At 44.9% G+C, this 26,414-nt stretch overlaps 2 protein-coding genes across 5 annotated transcripts in view; one reads left to right on the forward strand and one right to left on the reverse strand.

Annotated features, from left to right (window-relative positions):
* Positions 1 to 3,627, reverse strand: part of ZUP1 (zinc finger containing ubiquitin peptidase 1) — a 225,795-nt gene extending 222,168 nt beyond the window's left edge. For 2 of the 4 annotated variants that reach the window (XM_069235357.1, XM_069235356.1), the window contains exon 1: positions 2,359 to 3,627. In XM_069235357.1, coding sequence (XP_069091458.1) covers positions 2,359 to 2,962 — 604 coding nt within the window. In that variant the 5' untranslated portion in view covers positions 2,963 to 3,627. Of the gene's footprint in view, positions 1 to 8; positions 308 to 2,358 lie in introns of those variants that run through there. The other 2 variants (XM_069235358.1, XM_069235359.1) reach the window with 2 other exon arrangements.
* Positions 3,628 to 4,445: 818 nt separating this feature from the next.
* Positions 4,446 to 26,414, forward strand: part of KPNA5 (karyopherin subunit alpha 5) — a 248,537-nt gene continuing 226,568 nt past the window's right edge. The window contains exon 1 of the mRNA XM_069235362.1: positions 4,446 to 4,513. The gene's annotated coding sequence lies outside the window, so the exon portion shown is untranslated. The remainder of the gene's footprint in view (positions 4,514 to 26,414) is intronic.

The following is a 26,414-nucleotide window of genomic DNA, read 5'->3' on the forward strand; positions in this document are numbered from 1 at the left end:
TCCCTCACCTTGGGGGTTTATCATTAAATGCCTCAAATGTGCTCATCTCTCACCTTGGGCTGGGGGTTAACTTTGAATGCCTCACTCACTTTGTTTCTCCATCGCTAGATCACCCATAGAACCCTTTCCCTTCCCACGGCGCTGGACTCGGTTTAAAACCGTCCCTGTTTGCTCGGTTCCTTTCAAAGGACACAAAGAGCTCCGGCAGTGCTCTGCATGCAATTCCCTGGCTTTTTGCCCCATAAAAACGCTGCTCCAAAGCTCGTGATTTCCCTCCTCGGTCTAGCTCAGCAGCATGTAAAACAAAGACCTGCCTGACTATCGCGATTGCTGGAATGCACACAATACCCTTGATGATTGGTCAAGACGGCCAGGGGCGGGCAAAGGTTAACAAGGTCGGTTGCAAGAGCACTCTTGCGCTTCTTTTCAACAACCTTTATTGAAAACTAAGACCGACATAAAGCAATGCTGCACACAAGGAAGAGTTTACGGTCATTTACTACAAAAGAAACAAAAGAATACCATATGTCATAGCGCCCAAGGGTTTTATTACAAATAGTTAAAAGTGTGCTCTGATAATGAAATAATAACTGATTTTACACCAGTTGCAACGACTCCAATACATTTTGGGGTACATTTTAATTTAAAAAAACATTCACTGTTGTAGCCTTTCCAAAGGTTTGCAACAGTTTAATTAACATTTATGTATCTTTCCAGGCATAGTTTTTGGTGACAGCACATAAATAGTGGTATGACAGTTTGTTGGGTTAATGTGCCTGCAGCATAAATGTGTACTGAGTGTGAATATGCATTTTACGTTGTACACAAGCACATTACAGATCTCTGCATTTTACCATCCTGTCACTCACTTTTATTAATGGGATTGAGGGTGAACAGCCTCATGCACAGCATTTCCTATGGATTCAACTTTGTGGAACGGAGGGACAGGGAGTTTAGAGCCAGGTTTCAGCAACAGATTCAGCAGTCCATGTAAGGTAGCATCAGACACTCAACCAAATGAACTATTGTAACCATATTGAAATAAACCTGTGAAATACAAGTAAATCTCTACACCGGGTGCATTAATCCATTTGCGGGGATTGGAATTTCCAAGTTACATATAGGTTTCTTCTTTAGTGTAACCTTCAGCTTACACAGATATATTTAGCAGATGCAGTAAATCAGTGGTTCCCAACCTTTTGACTTCTGCAGACCCCCATTTTATCAATACTGGAGCCCAGGGACCCCCACTGAATCGTTATTGGAACACGGTGACCCCCAAGGAGTCATTACTGATAGCTGGGACCTAATATTATTACATTTTTTAAGCAGCCACGGACCCCCTGAGGAGGCTTCGCGGACCCCCAGGTCCCCAACCCACAGGTTGAGAACCACTGCAGTAAATCATTCATCAGTCTTTCTGCGAGTAAAGCATGTGATGTATGCAATAGGCACTCAGCTCACTGAGCAATCTCCAGGAACAAACTTGTAAATTGCATGCTACACAAACATGGCTGACAAAGATTATCATCTCCCAACTGTGTTATATTATATGATTTGGACATGTGACATGCATGTTCACGTTGACCTCTAATGCATATTTCATTTTTTAATACAGTGCAAAATTGTGTGAATACTAAAATGGTGCTCATTTCAAAGTAATCAGCAAGTAATTATAAAATTACCCAGCACAATCTTTAGTTTGTCAAAAAAATACTGACCAAAAATGATGCACGTGTTTGCAAAGTAATCGGCAACTATTCTTTTTTAAATTAGGAAGCATTTTAACTGAAGGCAAAATGTTCACGCTTATCAAGTCATCAACATGTCATTGTAAATCATCCTCAAGTCATTGGAAACAATCACATCCCATGAAGTCATCAGATAGTCATTTTCAGGTCATCCTCAAATCATCAGGCTCAAGTTTCTAAACTTTGATGACTTCAAGAGCTTGATGATGTCTGATGACGTGAAAATGACTTCTAATGTAGTTGGATGATCATCTAATGACTCTGGGATGGCTTCTAGAGTAATCCTGTTTGACTGGGAACCCCACCTCTCCCTCCTGGCACATATAGCTTTGTCTTACCTGAAAGCAGACTGCAATATACCACGCTTCATAATCATTTGAATTAGATACCTGAGGCGGGAGGAAGGGAGGTAATGATCGCAACAGGGAAGTCAGGACTCAGAGTAAATGACATTACCGGTAAGTCAAATATGCATTCATTTGTAAACTTCTTTCGGCCCTACAACGTACTCTCGAGATGCTGAGAGGAAAGATGCGCGTAAAGTTACAAAACGAGCAATAATTAATTGCACGATGACTCCTCAATTGTTTGAAAGACAAGTCCTCACCTTTTTTTGGTGTTTTCAGAAGTTCAGCATGCTGTGTTTGCACGTGAAGTTCAAGGCCCTGGAAGGTGTTCTCTTCATTGCTACAGAATGGACATTGCAGGAGGTCATGGTCCACCTGGTTGTCTGCGAGAGGTGGAACTCTGTCTTCATGTTGCTTTTCTTCAGCTAAATTTATGGGGTGGGCTATAGTTTTCGCACTGTAAGTTTCATCCTCCGAGTGGGGTCTTTGATCATCAAAAAGGTCTGGACTGTGCGCAAGCTGCAAATGCGTGTCGCATACTTCTTTTTCCGTAGCGGCACTGCACGTTTTTGGAATGTTTTTTTTCATGTCGGTTGTGGTTTCAGAGCTCTCCGGGTCACGTTCGTAAGAAAGGGTTTCAGGATTGCTGTTGAAGCGCTTGCCTATGTGTTCGCCCCCATTAGACCACTCTCCCTCCGCCTCAAAGTGTGCAGTGTCAACATGCAAAGTCATCTGGTCATATGTGACACCTGACAGACAACAAAGAGGGCAACTGATCTCACGCTCCATGTGCGAGAGCAGGAGGTGGGTTTTCAGGTCTGCCTCAGACAGCTCTTGCTGGCCACAGATGTCACAGTACAGCATGCTGCATTCAGCAAGGGCGAGTCAGTACGTGTTCACCGGCTGCGCTGTAAAATTTGAGACCAGTATTACAAGACCCAGGTCTCTAGCTCTCTCTCACTACTTGGGACTTACTGTACCTTAGGGAACTGGTCAGAGATGTGCAGACATGCACAGCAAAGAGGACTAAGGAGAGGCTTATAAAGTATGAGAAAACATGCAATGTGCTTTATTTGCTCAATAGTTAACAGAAAACGGGTACATTCACTAAGGACAATCAACGTAGACTTGAGTTTGTAGCCAGTATAAGTGATGGAACTGGGGGCGCGTGGTCTTTCTTCGTAGTCTACTACCGACACAAACAATTCGTATAAAACGCTTTCACTCTGAAGTAGGGTACAACTTATCGCAGTAAATACTTGAGAAATAGCAGCAATCAATCTGTAGCTCCAATTTGTAAGGTATAAGCCATGATTCCCCCTCGTCCGATGGACTCTAGACTCTCGATCTTCTGGCACCTGGAACAAACAGCGTTCTTCAACACCCTGCGTTCTAACACTGCAGTTTGATTTTAATCGAACCAGGCTCTTCACATGACCACGACTCCTTTCGTTTTCGGTTTCTTTTCACAAAAATCCGTTGTTTAAGTTCTCATAGTTTGCCTAATGTCCAGCCCACCTTTCAATTGATGATGGAGCGGAATGTAATAGACATGGAAGTAAGACTCGCATGTGACAGCTAAGAGCTTTAGACCCGAAAAGACATTTTGTAAAGATATGTGAACGATACCGTAGTTAGACAGACATTATATGAAACCAACCCATGAGTAGTGCACCTTAGAAAAAATGTATAAACATTGAAAAATGTATCAAAAATGTACGTATTTACTGAAAAGCGTTTACGATTTAAAATAATACCACCGAATATAACTTTCTACGAAGATGACAGCAATTACTTTAATTTAAAACACAAGGACCACATATACCTACCACTTAGAGTTACCTTCTAGACGCAAACTTAACAGCTATAAAATTGGCCACATTTTATCTTTTTCATTACTTCTATTCCCCTCTAAGCAGCCAGAATAATGTACATTGCAGTTTAGCGTGATGGGTGGGGGGGGGGGGGGGGTTGCGGCGCTTGAAGCAAATACCAGCTGTGTTGAAGCTGTCGCACCGTTAGTCTAGTTTGCAAGCAATACAAAACACGTGGAGTACAGTAAAGTTTTCTACACTAAGATTAGGTTTTCATAATTTCAGCACCATAAATACGTACGTTAGTAATAAAGACATTTAAAGCAAAAAACCTTAAAAGTTTCAGTTTGGTCAAAAGCCTCAGCGTGCTTCGGAAAACATTTGAAAAGAACGTTGGGCACACAAGTCACTTCAAAATGCTGTATTCCTCAAGAATGCTGTACACTACTTCAAGATGGCGGCCTCTGATGCTCCAAGAATCGGAGTGCAACTGCTGTCCCCAACCTCGCCCACCACCACGCCCCCTTAATACACCGTCTGCTGCCTGCACGGAGGAGGGCGACTGCGGTCCTAAAGACGGGGGGAGGCCACGTACCCTCTGGTAAGAGCAGACACTAACAACAACTAAGATCCTATAGCTAGCGCCCGACCATTCAAGCAGCTGAGAGGGCTGGTGAAGGCGTGTTTCAGGTTGTTCAGGCAGGCAGCTCCAGTGCGCTGTAGGCTTCTTCCTATTTAAATTAACATGGTTTGTGAAAAAAAAATATTGAAGTTGACTTAGTTGTGGACATTAATCGATGCATTGTGGTTTAAAAAACGTGTCAAAGCAGGGAGTTGCTGTAAGTACTTGCCTTTGGGGGACAGACGATGCACTGGGTTGCTAAACTGAGTTGTCAACTTACTTGGTCAGCGTCTGATTCGTAGGCATAATTCAGCATGTTCCTAAGCGTTTTATACAGAATATTTTCCGTTTGCATAAAATGAGATATGACAACTTTTGCAGTACGGAAATATGTTTAACCCGTGATAGCATATATGTGCAAGAATTGTTAAAACAATTTTTGTGCCACATTCTTTAGAAATAATTGTTGCGGTATTTATGCATAATTATTGGAGTACTTATGCATAATTATTGGAGGCAGTGACAAAAAGAGACTGATGGATAACAGGAGAAAATAACGAGTACCTATTTGTAGGAATGCAGTAAATATTTATTAGCCTCTAAAAGGTGTGATATATAATTCATTCAATTAGACGAGGATCTGCATGAATCAAGGAGCGAGTCATGGCTCACTTGTTCAGATGCTTCTCATAGGCCAAAAAGAAGCAGTTCTGCGTGAACCATGCAAAATGTATTCAAACAACACCTAATTAAACACTGTTTGAATGGGGACACTGTTGGCGATCGGGGCGGTTTCTGCTGCCCGCAGTGACTTTGGCAGTCCTGCTGGGTGGTACTTCCTCCAGCCCTCCCTGAGCTGTAGAAGGCAGTGCAGGATGCACCTGCGACGCAGCATCAGGGCGAAGTCTTGGCCAAGACGGGCCTGTCATCACCAGGAAGAGGCCCGGCTGGGCCACCCCTCTTGGTTTTTGCTCCTCTGCATCCGCCTCCTTATCCTGAAGCCCTCTTTGATCCCTAAGGTACTGTGTACTATTATTATGAAATCTCTTCACAGCTTTTGAGGCAATATCGGGAAAAGGAAAGTTACTCCTGTGCGTTCACGAGCCCAATCCTGCACAACACTTGGTAGCTTTCTGATGCAGGCAGTAGATGTCATCTCTAAAGAGATTCAATTGGCTGAATGGTGACTCTCCCTTACAGCTGCTGATATTGCCCCACTTTGTTATCCATGCCGCACCTCCCTGCTGATCCCAACAGTGACTCCCTGGTTGATGGCCACACCAGTGTCCGCGCCACCATTGAAGGGAATGCTGATGCTGTTGACATTGGAAATGGTTTGATTGCAGGAGGAGGCCTAAATGATATTGAGTCTACGTACTCTCGCCTGGTTCTGGCCCTGTGGCCTAATGAAGAAAAAGGACTTTGGAACCCAAACCAGGGAACCCAAAACACCAACAGGTTACAAAAAAGTCGACTACAATACGCAGTCCCCCACAATTGGATTCTGCTGTCTGGGACACTATTAGCGGTCGTTTTATTGACCTGTTGATTTTAAATTACGTCCCAGGTATGACTGCCTCACCACCATAGAGGTGCGCCTAAAAGACATTGAGAAAAATGACATCGGCTGTGACCCAGACACATCAAAAGAGCAGCATAGTGCAGATGCAAGGCCAACCCATTCAGCAACGGCTGCACTGGTCAATGTTAAGGAAGCACGCTGAAGGGGTGATGGGACTGAGCGGAGACCTGTTGTATCTACTGCTCCTAGACCTATAATACGGGAGTCATTTTCCGGTAGCCATTCAGTTGGGAGGCAAACCTGTCCAGAGCCCCTTCCTGTGATTAACCTTCCACTAGCCTCTTGCCTATACCCATTCTTGTTCAGACCCTCCTCCACTCCCCTGACCGGCCAGAAATCAATCCAGGTTTAATATCAACCTCCTCTTTGTGGCAACCCCTATTGAACGCCTTCAGTCTGTAATTTGAAATCCTAAAATTAATACACTTCCTTTCTAGTTTAATGGGTGGATCATCTGCTCTATCGACATAGTGGTGCAGCTTTAAAAGCTCTCTGCACGCAGATCTGTGCCACTCACAGCATATTACATTAGTGAGATAGTGGCGGCTAAGCTTCACAGCAAACAACTTGAAAGCGGAGATGGGATTATGTCAACTCTGACGGGACAATCTATTTTGTGGCTTCCAGATCCTACAAAGCTTTAATTAAGGAAGCACCCACCTCATATATTGTCTATCACATTACCTCGGCTACTCAGGCCTCTAAGGAACTCTTCACAATAGTAGATTCATTTTCAGCGCCTTAGGTCTTGTAGAAGAGGCAAGATTCCATGATTGGAACTTTGTTCCAATCTCTACATTCTTCTCTGAAAATAAATTGCCAAACTCTGCTCTTCGATGCTCATTTACGGTCGGTTTGATCTGCCTAACCTTTACATTAGACTAATTTCATCGATTTTAAACAACTTAAAAATAAACAGTTATCAGTATTTTCTATTTTTTGCAAAGTAGAAGAATCTGGGGCTGTTAGTTTGTATTACTGTTCAGTTTCTGAACCAGCTTTACATAATGCATGTAGGACATGTGCTCTTTGATGGTTATATTTTCTGTGGGGCAGCTCTGTTTAACCTGCATGTTGGCGGTAGGTTGCAGCATTTTTTATGTACATATCCGTTTGTAAGCTTCAGGCCAGAAATTAATATCTTAGTAACTGTTCAGTTGATTATGCCCGACCCTCAAACACCTACGTATAACCTGCAAAACATACGCTTGATTTCTTGAAGTTCTAACTTTGTCGGTCACACAAAGAGTATATCAGTAGTCCTAGCTAAGAGAGCAGAGATCAGTGTACATCAATCAACAATAGCCTCCTTTTACTTGTCTAATGAGGATTAGATGCATCCTCTATTTGTTGGAGATTTTTAATTATCCTTGGCCCAAGGCTAATTTAGTCCACATATATTACCTCATTTCAGAATTCCAAAGTGAGAAATGCTGCCAAAACTGTTCATGCTTTGTATTCGGTTCATATCTGGCAAGTATGACATTTTTACTCTTTGAGGCATGGGTCTCTTCTAGGAGTAAGTACTTGCTTATTCATTAGTCGCTGATGAGAGAGCGTAGCACTTATACTCAAAATTAACATGAATTGTTTATGAACTAATGTGTAATAATGCCACATAGAAAATGTATTAATGTACTTTGCTAAAACATGCGCTTGAAATGTGCCCACGGGGAGTGGCCACTAATGTATACAATGACTAATGAAACTGACTAATAATGATGAAATGATATGTTAAAATATGGTTTTGCACTAATATAAAAGGTTATATGTTAAGGTTTTGCTAATAATTCATTAGGCTTAGTTAGCATAAGTCGATGCCTAGCTGCCCGGTTTTCATATTAAATGTGTTTTTCTAACGTGCAGTTTGCTGACTTGCTGAAGGACATGTACTCGTATTTTTCCAAAGCTAAAGGATGAAGTGTAACCATAGTAGATCCGTTCTCATGAAATTCGACTTGTTAGAAGAAACATTTTTGCTGAATGCAACACTGTAGACTGATAGCAGCTACAAGGTCGCCTGAACCGGTACAGACAATGGACCTACTGACTGAAGATGCAAGAGGACCACGATAGTACGAAATCATACCGGACATTCTGCCCGCTGGAGACATCAATCATAAGAACCAATAAACTACGTCAGAACTGTTATGGGGTGCCAATTTTGATGAAATCATTACAAACTTATTGGATGGAGATAGTGGGGTGCCAACCCTAACCAATCAAGAATTAGGGGACTGTACAACAAAAAAGGGATAAAAACCCTATGGCACGGGTAGCCATTTAGATTGAGGAGGGGTGATGCCGTTGCAAATTTTGCTATGACCCAGGCACTTTGTCACTCTGCATAAAGACTTTGCTGTTTGGTTCTTCAAACCAACCTTGCCCTTGCTTTGCCCGTTATATACTTTCCTCCTTATGAGGGAAGTGTCCCTTCTTACCTGTTCTTTCTGAAATTCCCTGGCTGATGGCGAATCAACTGATGTCCTGAGGACGAAGACTGAATCTGTATGCTGACCCAATACGGAGGGTAACTATATGATGATGAACTGTAATTGTCTGATTGCCTTTTCTTTCTAGGTACCAACTGCTTCTTTTGACAGAGACCATAGTTAGATGTTTTTCCAAATTGGTGTTACCAAATTGTTTTGCATGAAGCCCAACATGCCAATGCTAATTCGAGGTTAGATAAGGGGTTCACTAAAACAGAAAAAATTAGACAAAATGGCTGGTTCAATGCTTTGTTGAATTATTCGCTAATGATACTCTGATAAGGTTAACCTATGTTGACGTCGTGCTATGTGCTAATGTTTGTGATTCTTACCTTATTGAAATCTTATTCGAGTTGCCATATTATGACTATGCTAATGTGTTTCTTGATTTTTAGATTAATAAACTTGCTAGTAGAATTGTAATCCATAGGGAATAAACTTCATATAACCGTACTAAACTGGTGTGGTTATTCATGACTGCAAGGTCATGGTGGTTCCTGAGTCTTATTGATGACGTTATTGACATTTTGATTGACATGTTGATCAGTTATCTCCTCCTAAAGTGTCTTCAATCAGGGCCAAAAGATTCATTGGCCTAAAACGAGTCCCAGAGTGAATAAAATAATCAGAAAGGGACGCGTTAGCACTGACAATGTGTGTTTTCCCATTAAAACACCAGGCCTATTGTTGATTAAACTGCTTGTCTATTGAGATGGTTCTAAATATAAATATTGGGTGTCTCTTTGCAGATAGACAATGACTCAAAAAATATTCAACAAAGAGGGCTTCAGTTATTAACAGAGTTGGAAGTTTATTCGTCTGTCTTTCTCTCTTTGGCGGCTTTAGGGCACTTTTAAACCTTAATTTGTGGCCAGGTAACCGCATTCTCATATGAGTCAGCCAGTGGCCAGAGGAAGAATGTTTGTCCCTCTGACAAATAAGTCAATAATTTGAAACCTTTTCCGGTAGAGGAATCTTTTTTAAGTAACTTGGTTAATTTTGCTAAAATATGACGTAATCTTAATAGCACCAGAGAGGTGGTAGTGGATTTGTTAAATTTTGAAATGTTATTAAAATTATGCTTCTAGGATTGAGTTGCATGTGTTGAGGGATAGGGGTGGAAAGTTTATTGCATGAGACTACAGTTCTGGACCCAACACAATAATTACACGACTAGCTGAAATACATATGTTTTCAGTTTTTATATTGTGATCTATATAGCATTTGTGTTTCCTACTAGATTTCAGAACCCTACAACAATTTCACGCCTGGTTTCTAAATTACCACAGATGGAGTCAGGCTTGTTATTAGGAACTTGGAAACAAGAGAAACATTTCTGGGCATGATGGGATCTATGTGGAGCTATGTGAAACTATGTCAAGGATGTTGTGAGTCAGTGACCCCCTTTTGGCCAAGTTATGTAGTGGGGTTATCAATAGTCTACAGGCTATGAGGTTGTAGGAAGTATCTACTATAGCCCTAATTTTGAAGCTTAGTAAAGACGGACGAGAGTGCTGCTGGTGCAGACCAATTTCTCTTGTTGATATTGAGAAAAAATATTAGGAGACAGTGTTCATTGTAGAACTTTATTCCTACCTTAGTCCACTCTCACCGAAATAGCTTTGCGAGAGGCAGATCCCAGTTGGTCTAGTCTACTGCTGTGGGTTCTGTAGAACGAGTTGTATGTTCCTGGGAACTGTAGGCAGTTATAGTTCTAAACTGGCTTAAAAGGTGCTTGACCACTTCAGATTACATTTTATTTCTGTGCTTTTTGAAATAACTTATTTTTGTTTATGCAGCAACCTATTCATATATACTTTAAATTTAAATTCCTTCCTCCCTGTTTTCATTGATTGATCTTGTCAGGTTTATGTATATTAAGTAAATTCCAGCAGAGCTGAAATTTACGATAGCATCCGACTGCATCTGTCCATTTGTAATCATCAGAGTAGCTAAATAGGCATCCAGAACATAAGAAGGAATCATTTTCACCATCTTTGCCCAAACAGGAAATGCAGGTGTCCATATAACCAGTGCCAATAATGATGATACTGTTCACTCAATGGATGGATCCTACCGGGAAGATGAGCATCAGGTTGTAGGATGGGTACCTTAATACTGTGTAGTGTGTTATAAGAAGTAGCTACAAGGGTAGCAGGTAAAGTCAAGAATGCGCTGTAGATCTCAGTGAACCTTTGAACATGATCTTTCAGTCTGTAAATCAGCTGTTCATGAACTGCCATTATGGCTATGACATTCATCCAATCAACGTTTGTAGGAGGGAATTTTCCTTCGCTGAAGGAGGCAGAGCTGACTCCATTAAACTCTTTTTGTGCTTGATTAAGCCAGGGATATTTCCCGTGTCATGTAGAATCGCCAATAAATGTGAAGGATGAAACAAGCCCGCTTGTGATTTCGATGGTGCCCCAGACTTATGACCAGTATGGCTGGATGCGAGGGCAAGACCATATGATATGTAATATTTCACCCCCAGGCATTCAGCAGCACCAACACTCGTCAGTAGCTGACAGACAGACCTGGTGGAGCTTATCTGGTGTCTGTGCATAATTTAAAAACAATGTACTTAATGCATGCATGCTTCCTGGAATCCCTGGCCATGCTTTTCAAGCATGTTAGCCCTTGCTTCGTCAGTATATGAAAGCTATAGCTGGTCTTGCCACTGGAGCAAGATTGATCTTGACATTGGTGTAGAGAAATTTTGTAATTGAAAGGTCCTATAGACCAGTGATCAGTTTGCTATTATGTTCTCATTTCATCAAGTAGTCGTAGCAGGATAAGGAGGGTAGTGTCCATGGTTGCTGTGCCAGTTTGGAATGGAAGGGATGCTTCAGTTGTAGATACTTCCAAAGTTGGTGGCGAGACAGGTGAAATTCAGACATTAAGTAATTGAAAGCTTTAATTGTATTGCGGTTGAGGACGTTGTCCACCATATGTTTGGCTTTTCAATTCCCAGTGCTCCCATTTGAGGGAGGAGTTGTCAAGTGTGAATGCCTGGTTATTTCTTAGGGGTGCTTTGGTGTGTGGAAAGCAATGTCCCGTCCCCCCCGTCCCCCCCCCCAAGTCTGTGGGTTGAGAGTCAGATATTTTCCGTTGCGCTCAGAACGGGATTGTTTGTGTTGGATAATACTTTGTAACCATTGTAGAGGTGTGTGAGGCTTCCGGCTCCCTCATGCAAATGTTGCTCCAGTTGAACCCAAAATTATTTTTCTTTATGAGAGTTCAGGAGGTAGGCTGTCTGTGAGAGATGAAATGCCCTGTCATAAGTTTACATATGGGGCTGACGTAGGTCTCTTGAGGTGGTGTAGTTTTATTGCAGCTAATCTTGGCAGTGTGTTGTCCTGTATGAACTCCAGTATACAGAATCTATTAGTTTGAGGGTGGTAAGGGCAATCTTGAGAGACAAAATGTCAAAAACATTGTTAAAACTAGGTCCGTTCATCATCTTTATTGTTTGAACCCTACCCCAAGGGAACATTGAAGGGATTGCCATTTGGCAACATCCATTTTAGTTTTCTCAAGCATGCTTAGGATGTTGTCTCTTATGATAGCAGAGAAGTCAGTGATCACGAGGATGCCCAAATATTCCAATGTTCCATTTAACAGGAAGGGCTCCCAGTGCTTTCCTGGTTATGGAGTCATCTGCATGAGGTCAGTTTTGTCCCAGTTGCTCTTATATCTTGATAAGGACGAAAAGTCAGTCATCATGGGAAGCAGAGTCAGGATTGTTATTTGTGGGTTATCCAGTGTCAGGAGGATGTCGTTGGCATAGAAGTAGCATTTTAGACTCGCCACAGTGGCTATGAGTGTCCCAGAGATAGCTGGCATAGAGGTTCTCAGATGAGCAGGAAGAGCAAAGGGGAGAAGGGACATCCTTATCTCATGCCTCTGGTAATCAATATGGAATCTAAAAGCAAGGCTTTGGAGACAGTCTGTGCAGAAGGCCTTATATATAGCCACATAACCATATTGAGGAAGGTCCCAATGATGACAAAGTGTTCCATAGTGTGGAAGTGACATGGCCTTTCGGTGCGGTCAAGTGCTTTTTCGGCGTCCAAGGAAAGCAGCAGTTACTCACCCTGATCCTGCTTAGTTAACCAGAGCAGGCGTATTATACAGTTCATATGGTTTCTGGAGCAGTGCAGGACAAATCCCATGCGATTGTTATGAGCTAGGTAATGATTCACCCTTCTGAGCCTGGTTGCCTGATCTTTAACCAGAATGTTCATGTTGCAGTTAATGAGGGTGATAGGTCTGTAGTTGGCACAAAAGAAGGTATCCTTCACAGGTTTAAGAATTAAGGAGCTTTGTGCCATGTTAATAAACGTGTGCTACTTGTGATTGGTCATTGTCCTTAGAAGGTGTTGGAGAGCTTCCCACGGCAATTAATTCCAGAGTTTTCTTTTCAGGTGTGAAAAGTATGGGAGTCGTCAACTATAGATTATACATTGATGACTCCGCCTAGGAGGGAGAAGGGCCTGGTGCTCATGGCAGCCTTGAATATTGCTGAAAATAGAGAGGAATCTATAAACATGCATGCAGGCTTTATGGAGCATGTCTTTATGTATGGACACTTGTCTTCAAGGTTTGACTGTGCACATCTAATGCATTTGCCTCTTCTCACATGGACGTAGTATGGTTTAAGTTTAGTCAGATAAGCCTGTTGTGGCACACACTTGTGCAAGAAGGGCTTTGATGGGTGCACCATTCATCAGCTGATGAGCTCATTATTAAATGTTTGCTGTCTTGTGCACTGCCTTTATTTAAAACATCTGATCCGCTTACCTCCTGTGTTTTCTTTTCTGGAGTCTGCGCACATCACTCTTTTTCTGATAGATGTTTTATTTAACATTTGCTGAAATATATTTTTTTTGAATGATTTTTGTTTCCTAATGCTGTTGTGATGTGTACACCATGACTTTATGTATAACCAAATTCGGGTTGTATGGCACAACCACGCATGCAAAAACGCATGCCTGTACAACGCAGGCAGAACAGCATCTTTACCACGCATGCCTTTACAATGTTTTTTTTTTCGTTAAAGCATATGTAGTAAATTAATATGTCTGGTAAATTTCCTACCCCCTGCACTGTATCACGCCCCTCTACTTAAAACTACTCTGTCTCCCCCTTCCCCTGCTTTGAGCCCTAAACCAAAAAACTACTTCAACCTCCCCTGTTCTTAAAACTACCCCAAGGCCTAAATCCACAAAACCAACCTCCCATCCTTAAATCTAACCCGCCCGTGCCCTAAAACACACCATCCATCCACCCCCTCACCCGTAAAACTACCCTACCCTCCTGCCCTGAGGTCCAAATCCACAAAACTACCCCTACCCCCCAAATCTACCCTGACCCTAAGCCCTAAATATAAAAAAACTACCCCAACCCCCCACCCTCAATACCTCCCCAAAACACCCCAACCTCCCCACCCCACCCTGAGGCCTAAATTTGAAAAACTACCCTGACCCTTCAAGCCCTAAACCCCCTACACATACCCCTAAAAGAAGAAAATCCCCTACCCCCTAAAAACAACCCCAGCCTCAGTTACCACAACCAAATCCTTCTTCCTATTGCTTCCTGCTTGCCCGCCGATCCTCCCTCACCCTGAGCTCTAAACTCCCCCATGCACCACTAAAAAGCTACCCTGACCGACTCTTACATCCACCAAATGATTCCGGCCCCCCTGCCCTTTAATCTACCCTGAACCTCCCTCCCCGCACCTCTAAAAAAAAAAAAAGACCCCCCCAAAAAAACAGTCCCACTTACTTCGACTGATCCGTCTTCCTGCTCCTTCCTGCTTGCTCACCCATCCACACAGCTAGACTGCTGCCTGAACCATGCATATGTGGCCTGCCTTAACAACGCAAATGCGTAGTTAAGACATGCGTGGTTCAGGCAAGCGTTGTTCAGCTTGCAGCCTCCCGGTCCACCTGGCTGTGCCTCCGTAGTTTAGGCTGTTTTCCCCTAAAATCTTAGTGGTATGCGCACCTTCATTTGGGGATTCACTGCTGATTATGCTCTTTCATATGAGCTATTTATTAAGTGCACATCATTGTGATGTGCACATACAGGCATTTATTATAGTAGCAAAATCTTAGAGTTGAGATTCAAGTTTTTTTATTGGGGGGGTGACACTGGTTGCTGTTTCGCTGAAGTATGTATTGTTCATGTGTCTTGTTTTGTGATGTCACAGTTTTTTGTCTGCCAAATTATCAGTGTATGGTCAAGGTTGCCAAGTTCATTTTTGCTCTTTTTCCCTTTATGTAGCATATCTTTTGTTCATGTTTTTCTTTAATATTTCTGTTGTTTGGCTGACGGACTGCGCTTGAGTTTCAATTTTTCTTTGCTTACTACATTTTCTTTACATTGCATACTTGTTGATGTTTTGTGATGTAGTAGCTTCTCATTATGTTTCTGTGGGAACTTCACTTTCTTTGTTTGTTTTATTTAATTTGCGTATCTGTGCCATTTTTTCTTTGTTAGTCTCACTCTGTATTTTTCAATATACACAGAAAGAAGATGTTATTTCTTCTATTTCTGTCATTCTGCTTGTCTGTGTGTTGTCTCTTGAGCTCTTGAGCATGGTGTACACCTGTGTGTTGGCTTTTGTGGCTTGAAGGCTTATGTGGGTTTGATTTGTGTCACTGCTTTTCTCTGTGACTCGCGCTCAGTAAGTACATGTTACACACTTCATGAATTATATCTTAGTAGTCATTTGTTGCTGGTGTCCTGGGACTGCTGTATTGTAGAAGCTCAAATCTAATGCTCAAGCACTCCCCTTTGACACTTAGGGCCAGATGTAGGAAACGATTTGCAAGTCGCAAATGGCAAAAATTGCTGTTTGCGAGTCGCAAATGTCAGTTTCCTATGCAGAAATGCATTTTGCGAGTCGGGACCGACTCGCAAAATGCATTTCCGACTCGCAAATAGGAAGGGGTGTTCCCTTCCTATTTGCGAGTCTGAGTGGTATGCAATACCATTTGCGACCGCGTACGCGGTCGCAAATGGTATCGCAGTTACCATCCACTTCAAGTGGATGGTAACCCACTCGCAAATTGGAAGGGGTCCCCATGGGACCCCTTCCAGTTTGGGAATGGACCCCAAACATTTTTTTCAGGGCAGGTAGTGGTCCAAGGGACCACTGCCTGCCCTGAAAAAAAACCGAAACTAAAGGTTTCGTTTTTTTTTTTTAAGTGCAGCTCGTTTTCCTTTAAGGAAAACGGGCTACACTGGAAAAAAAAAAAAAACTGCTTTATTTAAAGCAGTCACGAACACGGAGGTCTGCTGACTACAGCAGGCCTCCATGTTTGCGAGTGCCTTGACTCGCTATGGGGCTGCAATTTGCGACCCACCTCATGAATATTCATGAGGTGGGTCATTGCGACCCCATAGCGAGTCGCAGTCGGTGTCTGAGACACCGTACTGCATAACATTTTGCGAGTTGCAAATAGCGAGTCGCTATGACTCGCTATTTGCAAGTCGCAAAATGTTTCTTTTCTACATCTGGCCCATAGTTCTCAGTAGTAACAAGGTATAGCTGTCCAAGCGGTAATGTTGTCCAGCGCTTCCTCAAGGAGATGATTGGTGTTAGACACTTATAACACAATGAAACATAGTAAAATCTCTCTGTAAGGCTACCCTTCCATTAGTGCTTTTTTTGTAAATGTATAAGTAGTTTAACCCCTTAAGTGTGAAGGGTGTGACTCGCATATGCCACACCAGCTTAGGAGTACAGATGATGAAGGGGTTACGTCCTTACACTCAAGGCATCCAGGTGCTAACACAAAAGGGATTCCCTTTTCAGGTCCTCACTTCAGGCTCCAAGGGAAAAGCTTCCCTTTCCACCTGATATATTATTTTTGTTTTTAAGTGGCGCGTGGCACACCATGAACTATGATGTCAGCTAATGTGAAACTGTACTCTAGCTACTTGCTACTTGAATGGTGCTCAGGGACACAGATCAGGCCCCTGACCACTGAGTTTGACAGGAATGGTATCATTGAAAAGGGGAGATGCTCCACCTTCCTGTGGTACATCTCCCTAGTGGAGTTCTGCTCTGGGATTGCTGAATGGGGAGATCCCTGAGCAAGATTCCAGTCAAATGGATCTTTTCATGGAGGGGAGTGGTTCCCCACTGTGTGTGATCACTTCCCCCACTATCAGGGCCCACCCAGTCTTTCTCTGTCCCCGGGTTTGTTGATTACTCCCTCACCTGCCAACCCAGGGGGCACAAAGCCTGCTAGAGAACTGAGAGGATGCCAATAAAAATCAGTAGGACTGAGGAGTGGCAGGATCTGGCATCGATCCCCATATCTGGTACCAACACAGTCTTTCTCCTCTTTGGGGCAGATTAAATTCTTACTCCAGTCTACCTCCAATAGGATCAGATAGCCTACTAGGCCCCAGGAATTATATTACATGTAAGGGACGGTTTGTGTTCTGAGAAGTGTGGGAATTCTGAATGATAGGACATTTATTATTACTATAGAATGTTTATATATTTTCATCTTCCAGTTGTAAGTCAGTCCATAATAAATCATACATTTTGAATAAATGCCATCAGAATATCCTGTTCATATGGGTAATCCACAATTCAGAGTGGTATGATTAACCCAGATCCATAAACTCAGATTGATAAGTACATTTACAAAATGCTCAGCTTTTAATCATACCATTTTTTTCATTCATTAAGGCCCTCATTACAACCCTGGCGGTTGGTGGTAAAGCGGCGGTAAAACCGCCAACAGGCCAGTGGAAAAAAAATGGAATTATGACCATGGTGGAAACCGCCAACATAGACAGCCACTTTAACACTCCGACCGCCACGGCGGTACAAACAAACAGCATGGTGGTCACCGCCAACAGACAGGCGGAAGACAATGTACCGCCCACACTATTATGACAGGCCAATCCGCCACCTTTTCCTGGGCGGATTCAACGTGAACAAAAACACGGCGGAAACAGGACTTGGAAGGAGAAGCACTCACCTCTACACAACCCACGAGGAACCAGGACGCCATGGAGCCTGAACTCCAAATACTCCGTGCGATAGTCTTCCTGCCTGCTCCTCTACCAGGAGCACGACCGACGGTGCCGACGACCACGGTGAGTACTGCACCTACAACACCGGGGAGGGAAAAGAGAGTGACACACACACGCAACACCCCCACCCTCACCCACAACAACACACACACCAATACATGCTGAAACATTACATTTACACCCCCCAATCCACCCTGGAAGAACGCAAGGACAAAAGGAATTGATTGTAACTGTTGTAATCAATAAACATCCATTAGTCCAAAATGTATATACACTATAAACAAATATGTACACCAAGAATTCAAGTCCAGGTACTGCACCTATATAGTCCTTGGACCACTGGGCCCAAAATGCATGGGCAAGGCCCACACAACATACCCGATCGAAATGGAGAGAACACTGCAGGGGCATCAGATCGAAATAAAACAGGCACCTCAGGGGGAAGGGAAGGGGGGGCACCTCAGCCGGATTACTGCACGATGCCAGCTCCACGAGGGGGCTCCATGCCCATTGATGTATCCTGGGTAGTAGAAAGCCACAGTCTCTCAAGTCTCTCCAGTGGGTGGTTTGCCCACTGCTTTATCCTGGGGAGTGCAAAGCCACAGTCTCTCAAGTCTCTCCAGTGGGTGGTTTGCCCACTGCTGCATCCTGGGGAGTGCAAACCACAGTCTCTCAAGTCTCTCCAGTGGGTGGTTTGCCCACTGCTGCATCCTGGGGAGTGCAAAGGCACAGTCTCTCAAGTCTCTCCAGTGGGTGGGTTGCCCACTGCTTTATCCTGGGGAGTGCAAAGCCATAGTCTCTCAAGTCTCTCCAGTGGGTGGTTTGCTCACTGCTGCATCCTGGGGAGTGCAAAGCCACAGTCTCTCAAGTCTCTCCAGTGGGTGGTTTGCCCACTGCTGCATCCTGGGGAGTGCAAAGCCACAGTCTCTCAAGTGGGGAACAGGCTCCACTGGTTCTGGAGGGGGCATTGTGCCCAGAGTGCTTCATGCTGCCAAGGCCTCAGGTAGTGGATGAGATTCTCCACTGGTTCTGGAGGGGGTTTGTGCCCAAAGTGCTTTATCCTGCCAGGGACTGAGGTAGTGGATGCCTTTCTCCACTGGTTCTGGAGGGTGCTTTGTGCCCACAGTGCTTCATCTTGCCAAGGACTCAGGTGGTGGATGAGATTCTCCAATGGTTCTGGAGGGGGCTTTGTGCCCACAGTGCTTTATCCTGCCAAGGACTGAGGTAGTGGATGTGACAGTCCACTGATGGTGGGGCAATATGGAAGCTGCCCAGGCCCCTGGAACTGACCACCAGCCACGTACGGATGACCACTGGGGATGGCAGCCATGTCTGCGGTGGCTTTTGCAATAACAGGTGCCTTTTCTGCAGGAGGATGATCCAGAAGGAGGTCTTGTGGCAGCTGTGGAGCCTGTGGACAGTGAAGAAGAGGAGGCAGAAGAAGAGGACATAGACAACAGAAACAACGTGATCCAGCAATACCTCGAGTGAAACACAGGTAAGAAGACATCACTGTCGCCTGCATCTGATAAAATTGTTAGACCTATCATCTGTCTGTCACTTTCACCCAGTTTATAGACCCTGAATTGTCACTTTGCCTTACCATTTCACAGATGTGGCTCCCACTGTGTGACCTCTGCTATGTTAACTCATGGACTAGAGCTGTGTGACATAGGTATGTTGACAATAGAATTGACATTGCTATTTTCCTCAGTTATTGCAAATACACATTTGTGAAAGCACTGTTTTGTGATTCAAGGGTGTTTATTTAAGTGCTAAATAGTGGAGGGGGTTGTAAAATGGTCAGGAGTGATGGTGGAGGAATGTCCATGGCAGACTCCAGTTATTAGTCTCACAGGTGCATTGTCCAAAGGGGCATAGGAAGTGGAGCTAGGGCAGTTTAAGGATGGACAGGGTGGGACCAAAGGATGACATTCAGGGTGGTCTCATTTCTTGGCGAGGGTCTTGGCATTGTTCACTGTCTTTGTCCTGGATCTCAGGGACCGCTTGGGGGTGGTTCTCCATCTGCAGGGGGTGGGGTGCTGGTGTCGTGGTCCTTTGGCAGTGCCTCCTGTCCACCAGCACCGGCGTATGTGGTGGACAGTTCATCATTGAGGCTAGTGTCAGGGGCCCCTTGTTGTGCCACAGTGTCCCTCCTGGTGTTGACAAGGTCCTTCAGCACCCCTACAATGGTGCCCATGGTGGTATTGATGGACTTGAGTTCCTCCCTGAACCCCAAATACTGTTCCTCCTGCAGCCGCTGGGTCTCCTGAAAACTTGGCCAGTACTGTTGCCATCGTCTCCTGGGAATGATGGTACGCTCCCATGATGTTGGAGAGGGCCTCGTGGAGAGTGGGTTCCCTGGGCCTGCCCTCCCCTGTTGCACAGCAGACCTCCCACTTCCCCGGTTTTCCTGGGCCTCTGTCCCCTGAACCGTGTGCCCACTGCCACTGCCCCCAGGTCCCTGCTGTTCTTGGGTTTGTGAGTTTGCCTGGGTTCCCTGTAGTGGTGGACACACTGCTGCTTGACGTGTCCTGGGGACAGAGGTATGGGCCCGCTGGGTGGGTGCTGTGCTGGTGTTTCCTGAGGGGGTAGGCTCTGCGGTGGCCCGTGACTCTGTCAGGAGAACCCACTGTCCCGAGGTCCCAGATGGGCCGGGCTGGTCATCTAGATCCAGTTGGACAGAGCTGCTGTCATCACTGTGGGCCTCTTCTGTGGGGGGGAGGTGAGGGGGGGCAGGGGGGTGGACATGTCTGGAACCTCCTGTCCGGTGAAGTTGGGTAGGGGTCCTGCAGGGGTGTAAAGGCATGGTTATTGCATCTGTGTGTGCCATGGTGTGCAATGGGTGGGTGACCCTGTACCCCAGTGCTTACATTCTTGTGTAGGACCTTGTGTGATAATTGTTTTGGGGTCTGTGTGGGTATGTGTAGTGGACATGCTTTGGTGATGGGTGTCCATGCTTTGTTGTTGCATGCAGGGCTTGGTGTTGGGATGTGTGGTTTGTGATATTGGGACATATGTGAGGAGTTGGAGTGATGGGGGTGAGGGCGAGGGTGGGGGTATGTGTTGGCATGCAGGTAGGGTGGGGGATATGATAGTTAAAGATTTGACTTACCAGAGTCCATTCCTCCAGCTACTCCAGCGAGGCCCTCAGGATCGAGTATAGCCAAGACCTGCTCCTCCCATGTTGTTAGTTGTGGGGGAGGAGGTGGGTGTCCGCCGCCAGTCCTCTGAACTGCAATGTGGTGTCTTGAGACCATGGAACGCACCTTCCCCCGTAGGTTGTTCCACCTCTTCCTGATGTCATCCTGTGTTCTTGGGTGCTGTCCCACTGCGTTGACCCTGTCCAGGATTCTGCGCCATAGCTCCATCTTCCTAGCTATGGAGGTGTGCTGCACCTGTGATCCGAATAGCTGTGGTTCTACCTAGATGATTTCCTCCACCATGACCCTGAGCTCCTCCTCAGAAAACATGGGGTGTCTTCGCGGTGCCATGGGGTGGTGTGGGTTATGTGTGAGGTATTGTTTGTTGTGATGTGTGGGGTGATGTTTTGGGGTGTGTGGTGTTTTGTGCATGGATGTGTATGAGTGATGGTGTTGTGTGCCTCTGTATGCTGGTGTGGTCTTTGCTTTTCTGTCTCTCTGCTTCTTCCAAATTTTTCATTGTAAGGGTTTGTGGGTAATGTGGGTGTGTGTTTTATATTGTATTGGGTGTGTGGGAGTGGTGTGTGTATGTGTATCAGGTGTGTGTATTTCGAATTGTCCAATGTGGTTGTGTTTTGTAAATGTGTGTGTATTTTGAGTGCGGTGGTGTTTACCGCGGTTGAAAGACCGTCGCGTGGATTCTTGGGCCGTGATAGTGTGGTCGTAGTCCTGTTGGCGTGACGGTGTCGGTTTTGTTATCGCCAGTTTATCACTGACCTTTGGTGTGGCGGACTTGTGTGGGTGTCTGGATTTTGGCGGATTCCGAGCTGTGGGTTGTAATAGCTGTAGCGGAATGCCGCGGCAGTGTTTCGACTGTCTTCTGTGGGATTTACCGCCAATGTTGTAATTAGGACCTAAATCTTTTCTTCTGGGGTAATGGAAGGTTGCCGCACAATGACAAATCACTGCAAGCTATGGCTTAGTTAATGGCTCTTTGCAGTACAGGTTTTTGAACAACTGAAAAAGTGTATGTGTTTGTGACTAGAAGACTCTGATGTACATAACATGTAGATTGGCCTTCAGTGGAAAAACTTGCAGATGAAACCCTTTTCATCCATTTCTCTTTTTCCCCTACTTACGTTTACTATCTTTTTCATTTTAATGATAGATTAATTTGGAAAACCTTAAATGATTATCACAAATGGCAACTCACAGATTTCATTATTTTTTTTAGTTTTCAGAATTTGCATAGCTTTTTGGGTTCAACCATAGGTGTCGCACCTCTTTCCCACTATTCGCAAGAAGACATGGACTACAGAAATAGGGAATAGTGACAAGCACTTAGAAATTTGCAAAATACCTTTTTTTCCACACTGCGTTTGAATGCTGGGAAGATTGTTTTTAGAACAGCACACATATTGTTGATGAATTATTCAGGAAAAACAGACACTTCTTTGCACAGCAGTTTGAGAAAAAACAAATATTTTGTACATTGTTACTAAATTGACAGGCCCCTCCTGGGGAAACCAAAAAGCCTGGGTACCTTTTATAATTCCCTTATTCCTTTATAAAAAGAACACAGATTTGGCTTAAAATATTTTTGGGAAAAAAAGTTATCAAAGCTTTAGCAGTAATTATCCCAAATATCAAAACTGTACTGAAATAGTTCATACACTTTACAAAAATAAAGTACATTAAATGAATATGATCAAACAAAACAGTACTATTCCAATCCCCTGTGTTTTTGCCCACATTGCCACTTCCGCAGGAACCAACCATAGGCAAATCTGCCTTGTTCCATTCAGTTTCAAACTGCCAATCCAGGTCCCCTCTGACTGGGAAATTAAGGATACCCGGACCAGTGTCCGTATATTTGGGCCTCACCAGTATAGTGCATCTGGAGTCCTTTGGCATAGTGAACTCAGTACCTGCATATGGGCATACCAGTCACAACATTGATGAAAACAAGAAGGTAATGGGTGAAGTGCTTGAATTATTCTCAGCCACTGATAATTACAATGGGGCACTTTTGAGTGACCACATTTCATCTAATAAAGATTGAGAAGTGCTGAACAGGGGCCAGGGAATTCTAGCCACATATATTAGAGGTATTTTCTCTATCAGATTTCAACTGTCTGTTTTCTTCAAGAAAATACATGTAGAATGTTTCCTTAAGTCAGTTGGCAGGACAGTGGACATCAAACACAACACTAAACTGAGGAAAAAGTCTTAATTTACTCCACCACCACATTGCATTCCCCCCAGAAGTATTGGCGTTTGAATAGACTATAGTGAAGTGCCTACAGTCAGACACCAATATTCATAAACAACCTTAATTTAATCTCTCTAGAGAAGAAACACAAATGATCTGCAATCTTAGTAATGAACCAACCATTACCTTAAAGCCTCTTATACTGTGAGAGAATAGGTGAGACTGCCCAAAGTTAAATCTATGCATCACTCTTGGGTGAGGCAGTAAGGCAATTTTGGCAATTCTAATATTTAAGAACATTCAAAACATAGTTGTAGTCCTGTTGTTCATCCAAATTCCTTTAGAATTTAGGTGCCTTGACTACCAGGTCTGTAGACTCCTGCCATTGCTCTAGAAAAAGTTCAACACTAGCCCTGCCTCCCCCCCCCCCCCCCCCCCCACCCACCCATGTGCTCTGGGGACCCCTAGAAGCAAATATTCTTCTGACTTGATTGTACCTCTGCCTCCTCCGCTGCAAGGTAGCGACATCTGTACACAGATCATGGAGGTGAGATTCTAGCTCCTGCATTGTGGGGCACATTGAAGTCAGTGTAGATTCCGCCTTCCATCAACTTCCAGTGGTCAGTGCAAAGCAAGCTCGCATCAGTGGACACCCCATCTATCTTCGACTCCAGGGTAGTCTTAGTGTCCAGTATGGCCTGGAGTATCCGTTTTGAATTGCCCCAAGCGTTTATCCAGCGTGATCTCCAAGTGTCGTAGAGCTTCTGTCCCAGGCGTCAGTTCCCCATCCCGGGTTGCCAAGTCAAGTCCATCTTGAAGGGGGGTAGGGGGTCATCCTGGTGGGTTTGGGTTTCACCATTGTCGCCCACAAAGGGGTTGGGTATTGGCCAGTGATCACCTGCCGTTTGCAACTGTGCAGTATCACCAAGTTCATGCCAGCCATATGCCCCATGCAAGTGATTGTGCTGGTCACAGAACACCTTGTCTTGGTTAGGTGCGGGCCAGCTGTGTCATTTGCCGGGTCCCCCGTGGGTAGTTGTGTCAAAAGGGACCTCCCTTTTGTGCCCTCAAGTGCAATTGTAGTGTAGAGCTAGTGGGATTTTTCCACTCGTAGCAGCCCCTACGGCTGAATCTGGGGAAATTTACCCTAATCACAGTGATTTCCTGGTGGAGATCTGGATGTCCAGCTCTGGGTCTGGACAGTGGGACTAAAACTGGGCTCTTATTGCGACCAGTCTGTATTACAAACCAGGTGTCATGCTGTGTATTGTGTAGTGGCTACAGGCTTCTGTTGTTTTTATGTATTATGATGCAAAGAAGGTCTACTCAGTTGGAGGAGCACTGTCCTCCCACCCCCAGCCCTCCAGCGATGTCCTGCTTCGGTAGCTGCGAGCTAATACCTAACGGCGTGGATTCAGCAGAGGGGGTCTGTCATTCCGTACAGTGGAACAATGTGCACCGCGGCCCGGTTAGCCACTGAAGGCCTCTGTGGAGCGCAACCCGCACCAGTGGCTCCAAGCAGTATCTAGTAAACCCGGTTCCACTGCCAAGGGGGAACTGTCGCAACCAGACGCCCACAAGTGGTGATGCACGATAGAGCTCCTCACATAATCCCCTGCTTTGAAAAAGTCTACAGTATACAGTAGCTGAGCAGGGGCCTCATGGTTGAATCAGCAAGTTCACAACCGGGGACTCGGAGGCCATTGGGGGCAGGATGTTGCAGGCCAAGCCAGAGCTCTTCTTCAAGCGACTGCTCTGGCTGCCATCTTGGCCACGCCCTCTGGTTTTGCCCTGTGTGTTTATCCAAGAAGAGGCCAGCATTTTGTGCAGAATGCCAACCCAACTGGAGTACTTTCTACTGGCTAATTAGTAAGTGCTTCCTCATTCGGTAAGTGTATAAGGAAGCCGAGGTAATGTCTCCAGTAGCGTGTTGTGTATGTAATTTTGCCATTGTGATTGTTCCTCAAGTGTGTTCATCAGATGACTTTACAGGGTGGAATTGCATAACACACTTGGATGATTTGTACTTTATAGAAGCAAGTGTTTCTAATTTTCTTTTTGATCAAAGGGGCCGTGGGTGGGAACCTCAAGGCCCCCGTGATCCCAGCCAGCTCCATGCCTCAAGAGGGAGCCGTCTTTCCTCCTGCATGCAGGGAGCTGCTATGAATGCAGCTCCCTGCATGCTGGAGCAGTACTTTCATCTAATTCTCTGCTTTCAGCAATCAGAAGCATTTTTACAGCTCATTCTTGCTGAAAGCAGACTACTACTACCCGAGGGTGGGTTCCTCGGGAGTTAGCAGGAGCCGGCCCCTCCCTCTTTGATCTTCACAGACCGGCCCCAGGGAGGTAGTGGTCCCCGTGGCTGTATAGGCCCCAGAACGGACCCAACCTCTCCTATGTTCAGCCTCCCGCTTTATTTCCTTATTGTGTCCTGGGGCACCGGGGAGAGGGGTCCGCGCGGGCCACACATAATTTGTTTTAGCCCCGGAGAGGTGGTGGTCCACGTGGCTCCCCCGCATAGTGGGGAATTCAGCCCCAGGTAGGTCGTGATCCTTGGGGCTTCATTAAGCTCTCCAGTTTAAAAACATTTACGCAATGCCCCTGGGACCTGGCTCGACCAGGGGCAAAATTAAGGCCCATATTTAAGAAAAAATTATGCACAACTGTGCTAGCGCAGATGTACGTATTTTTTTTTAAACATGGTTTGGCATTATTCCTTAGCACCATATTAAAGAAATGATGTACGATGGCGCTAAGGAATGGTTAGCCCCCAAAAAATTATATTAACCATTGCAACATACCGTAAGGAAAAATTACGCTAATGCTGCAAAGGTGGCGCTAGACTGTGTTTCGTGCACGTAAATATGTGGCAAAAGGGTTAGCGCCATTTTTATTTACTGCATTAGCGTCAAAACAAAATGCATAAGCAGGAAAAAGTGGAATTTTAAGAGAAGATGGATTGTTCTGGCCAGGAGAGACCCCAGGGAAATCCCAAGTACAAGCCCGGAGGGTCCAGAAAAGTCCCAGGAGAAGGGGAAGAGAAAGCACAAGTTTCTCTTCAGCGAGGAGGAAACATGACATCCTGGTCAGAGAGGTGACGGAGTACCAACACCAGCTCTTCGTCTCCTCCAAAGCCAGTTGGTTAGAGAGATGCAATATGGCAGCAAGTAGTAGACAAAGTCAACAGCATTGCAGAGGTGAAGAAGACTGTCCCCGAGTGCAAGAAGCGGTGGCACAATTGCAAGTTGAGGACTAAGGAGAAACTCACCAGGAACCGAAAGGCAGCACTGCACACTGGAGGTGGAAGTCCCGCACCACAGGAGGACCTGGATGAGCTGGAGGAGGTGGTTGCAGCAGTCATCCCAGAGGAGCTGGCCACTAGATTTGC

The sequence above is a fragment of the Pleurodeles waltl genome, chromosome 5 (genome assembly GCF_031143425.1).
Source record: "Pleurodeles waltl isolate 20211129_DDA chromosome 5, aPleWal1.hap1.20221129, whole genome shotgun sequence".
Classification (NCBI taxonomy): Eukaryota; Metazoa; Chordata; class Amphibia; order Caudata; family Salamandridae; genus Pleurodeles; species Pleurodeles waltl.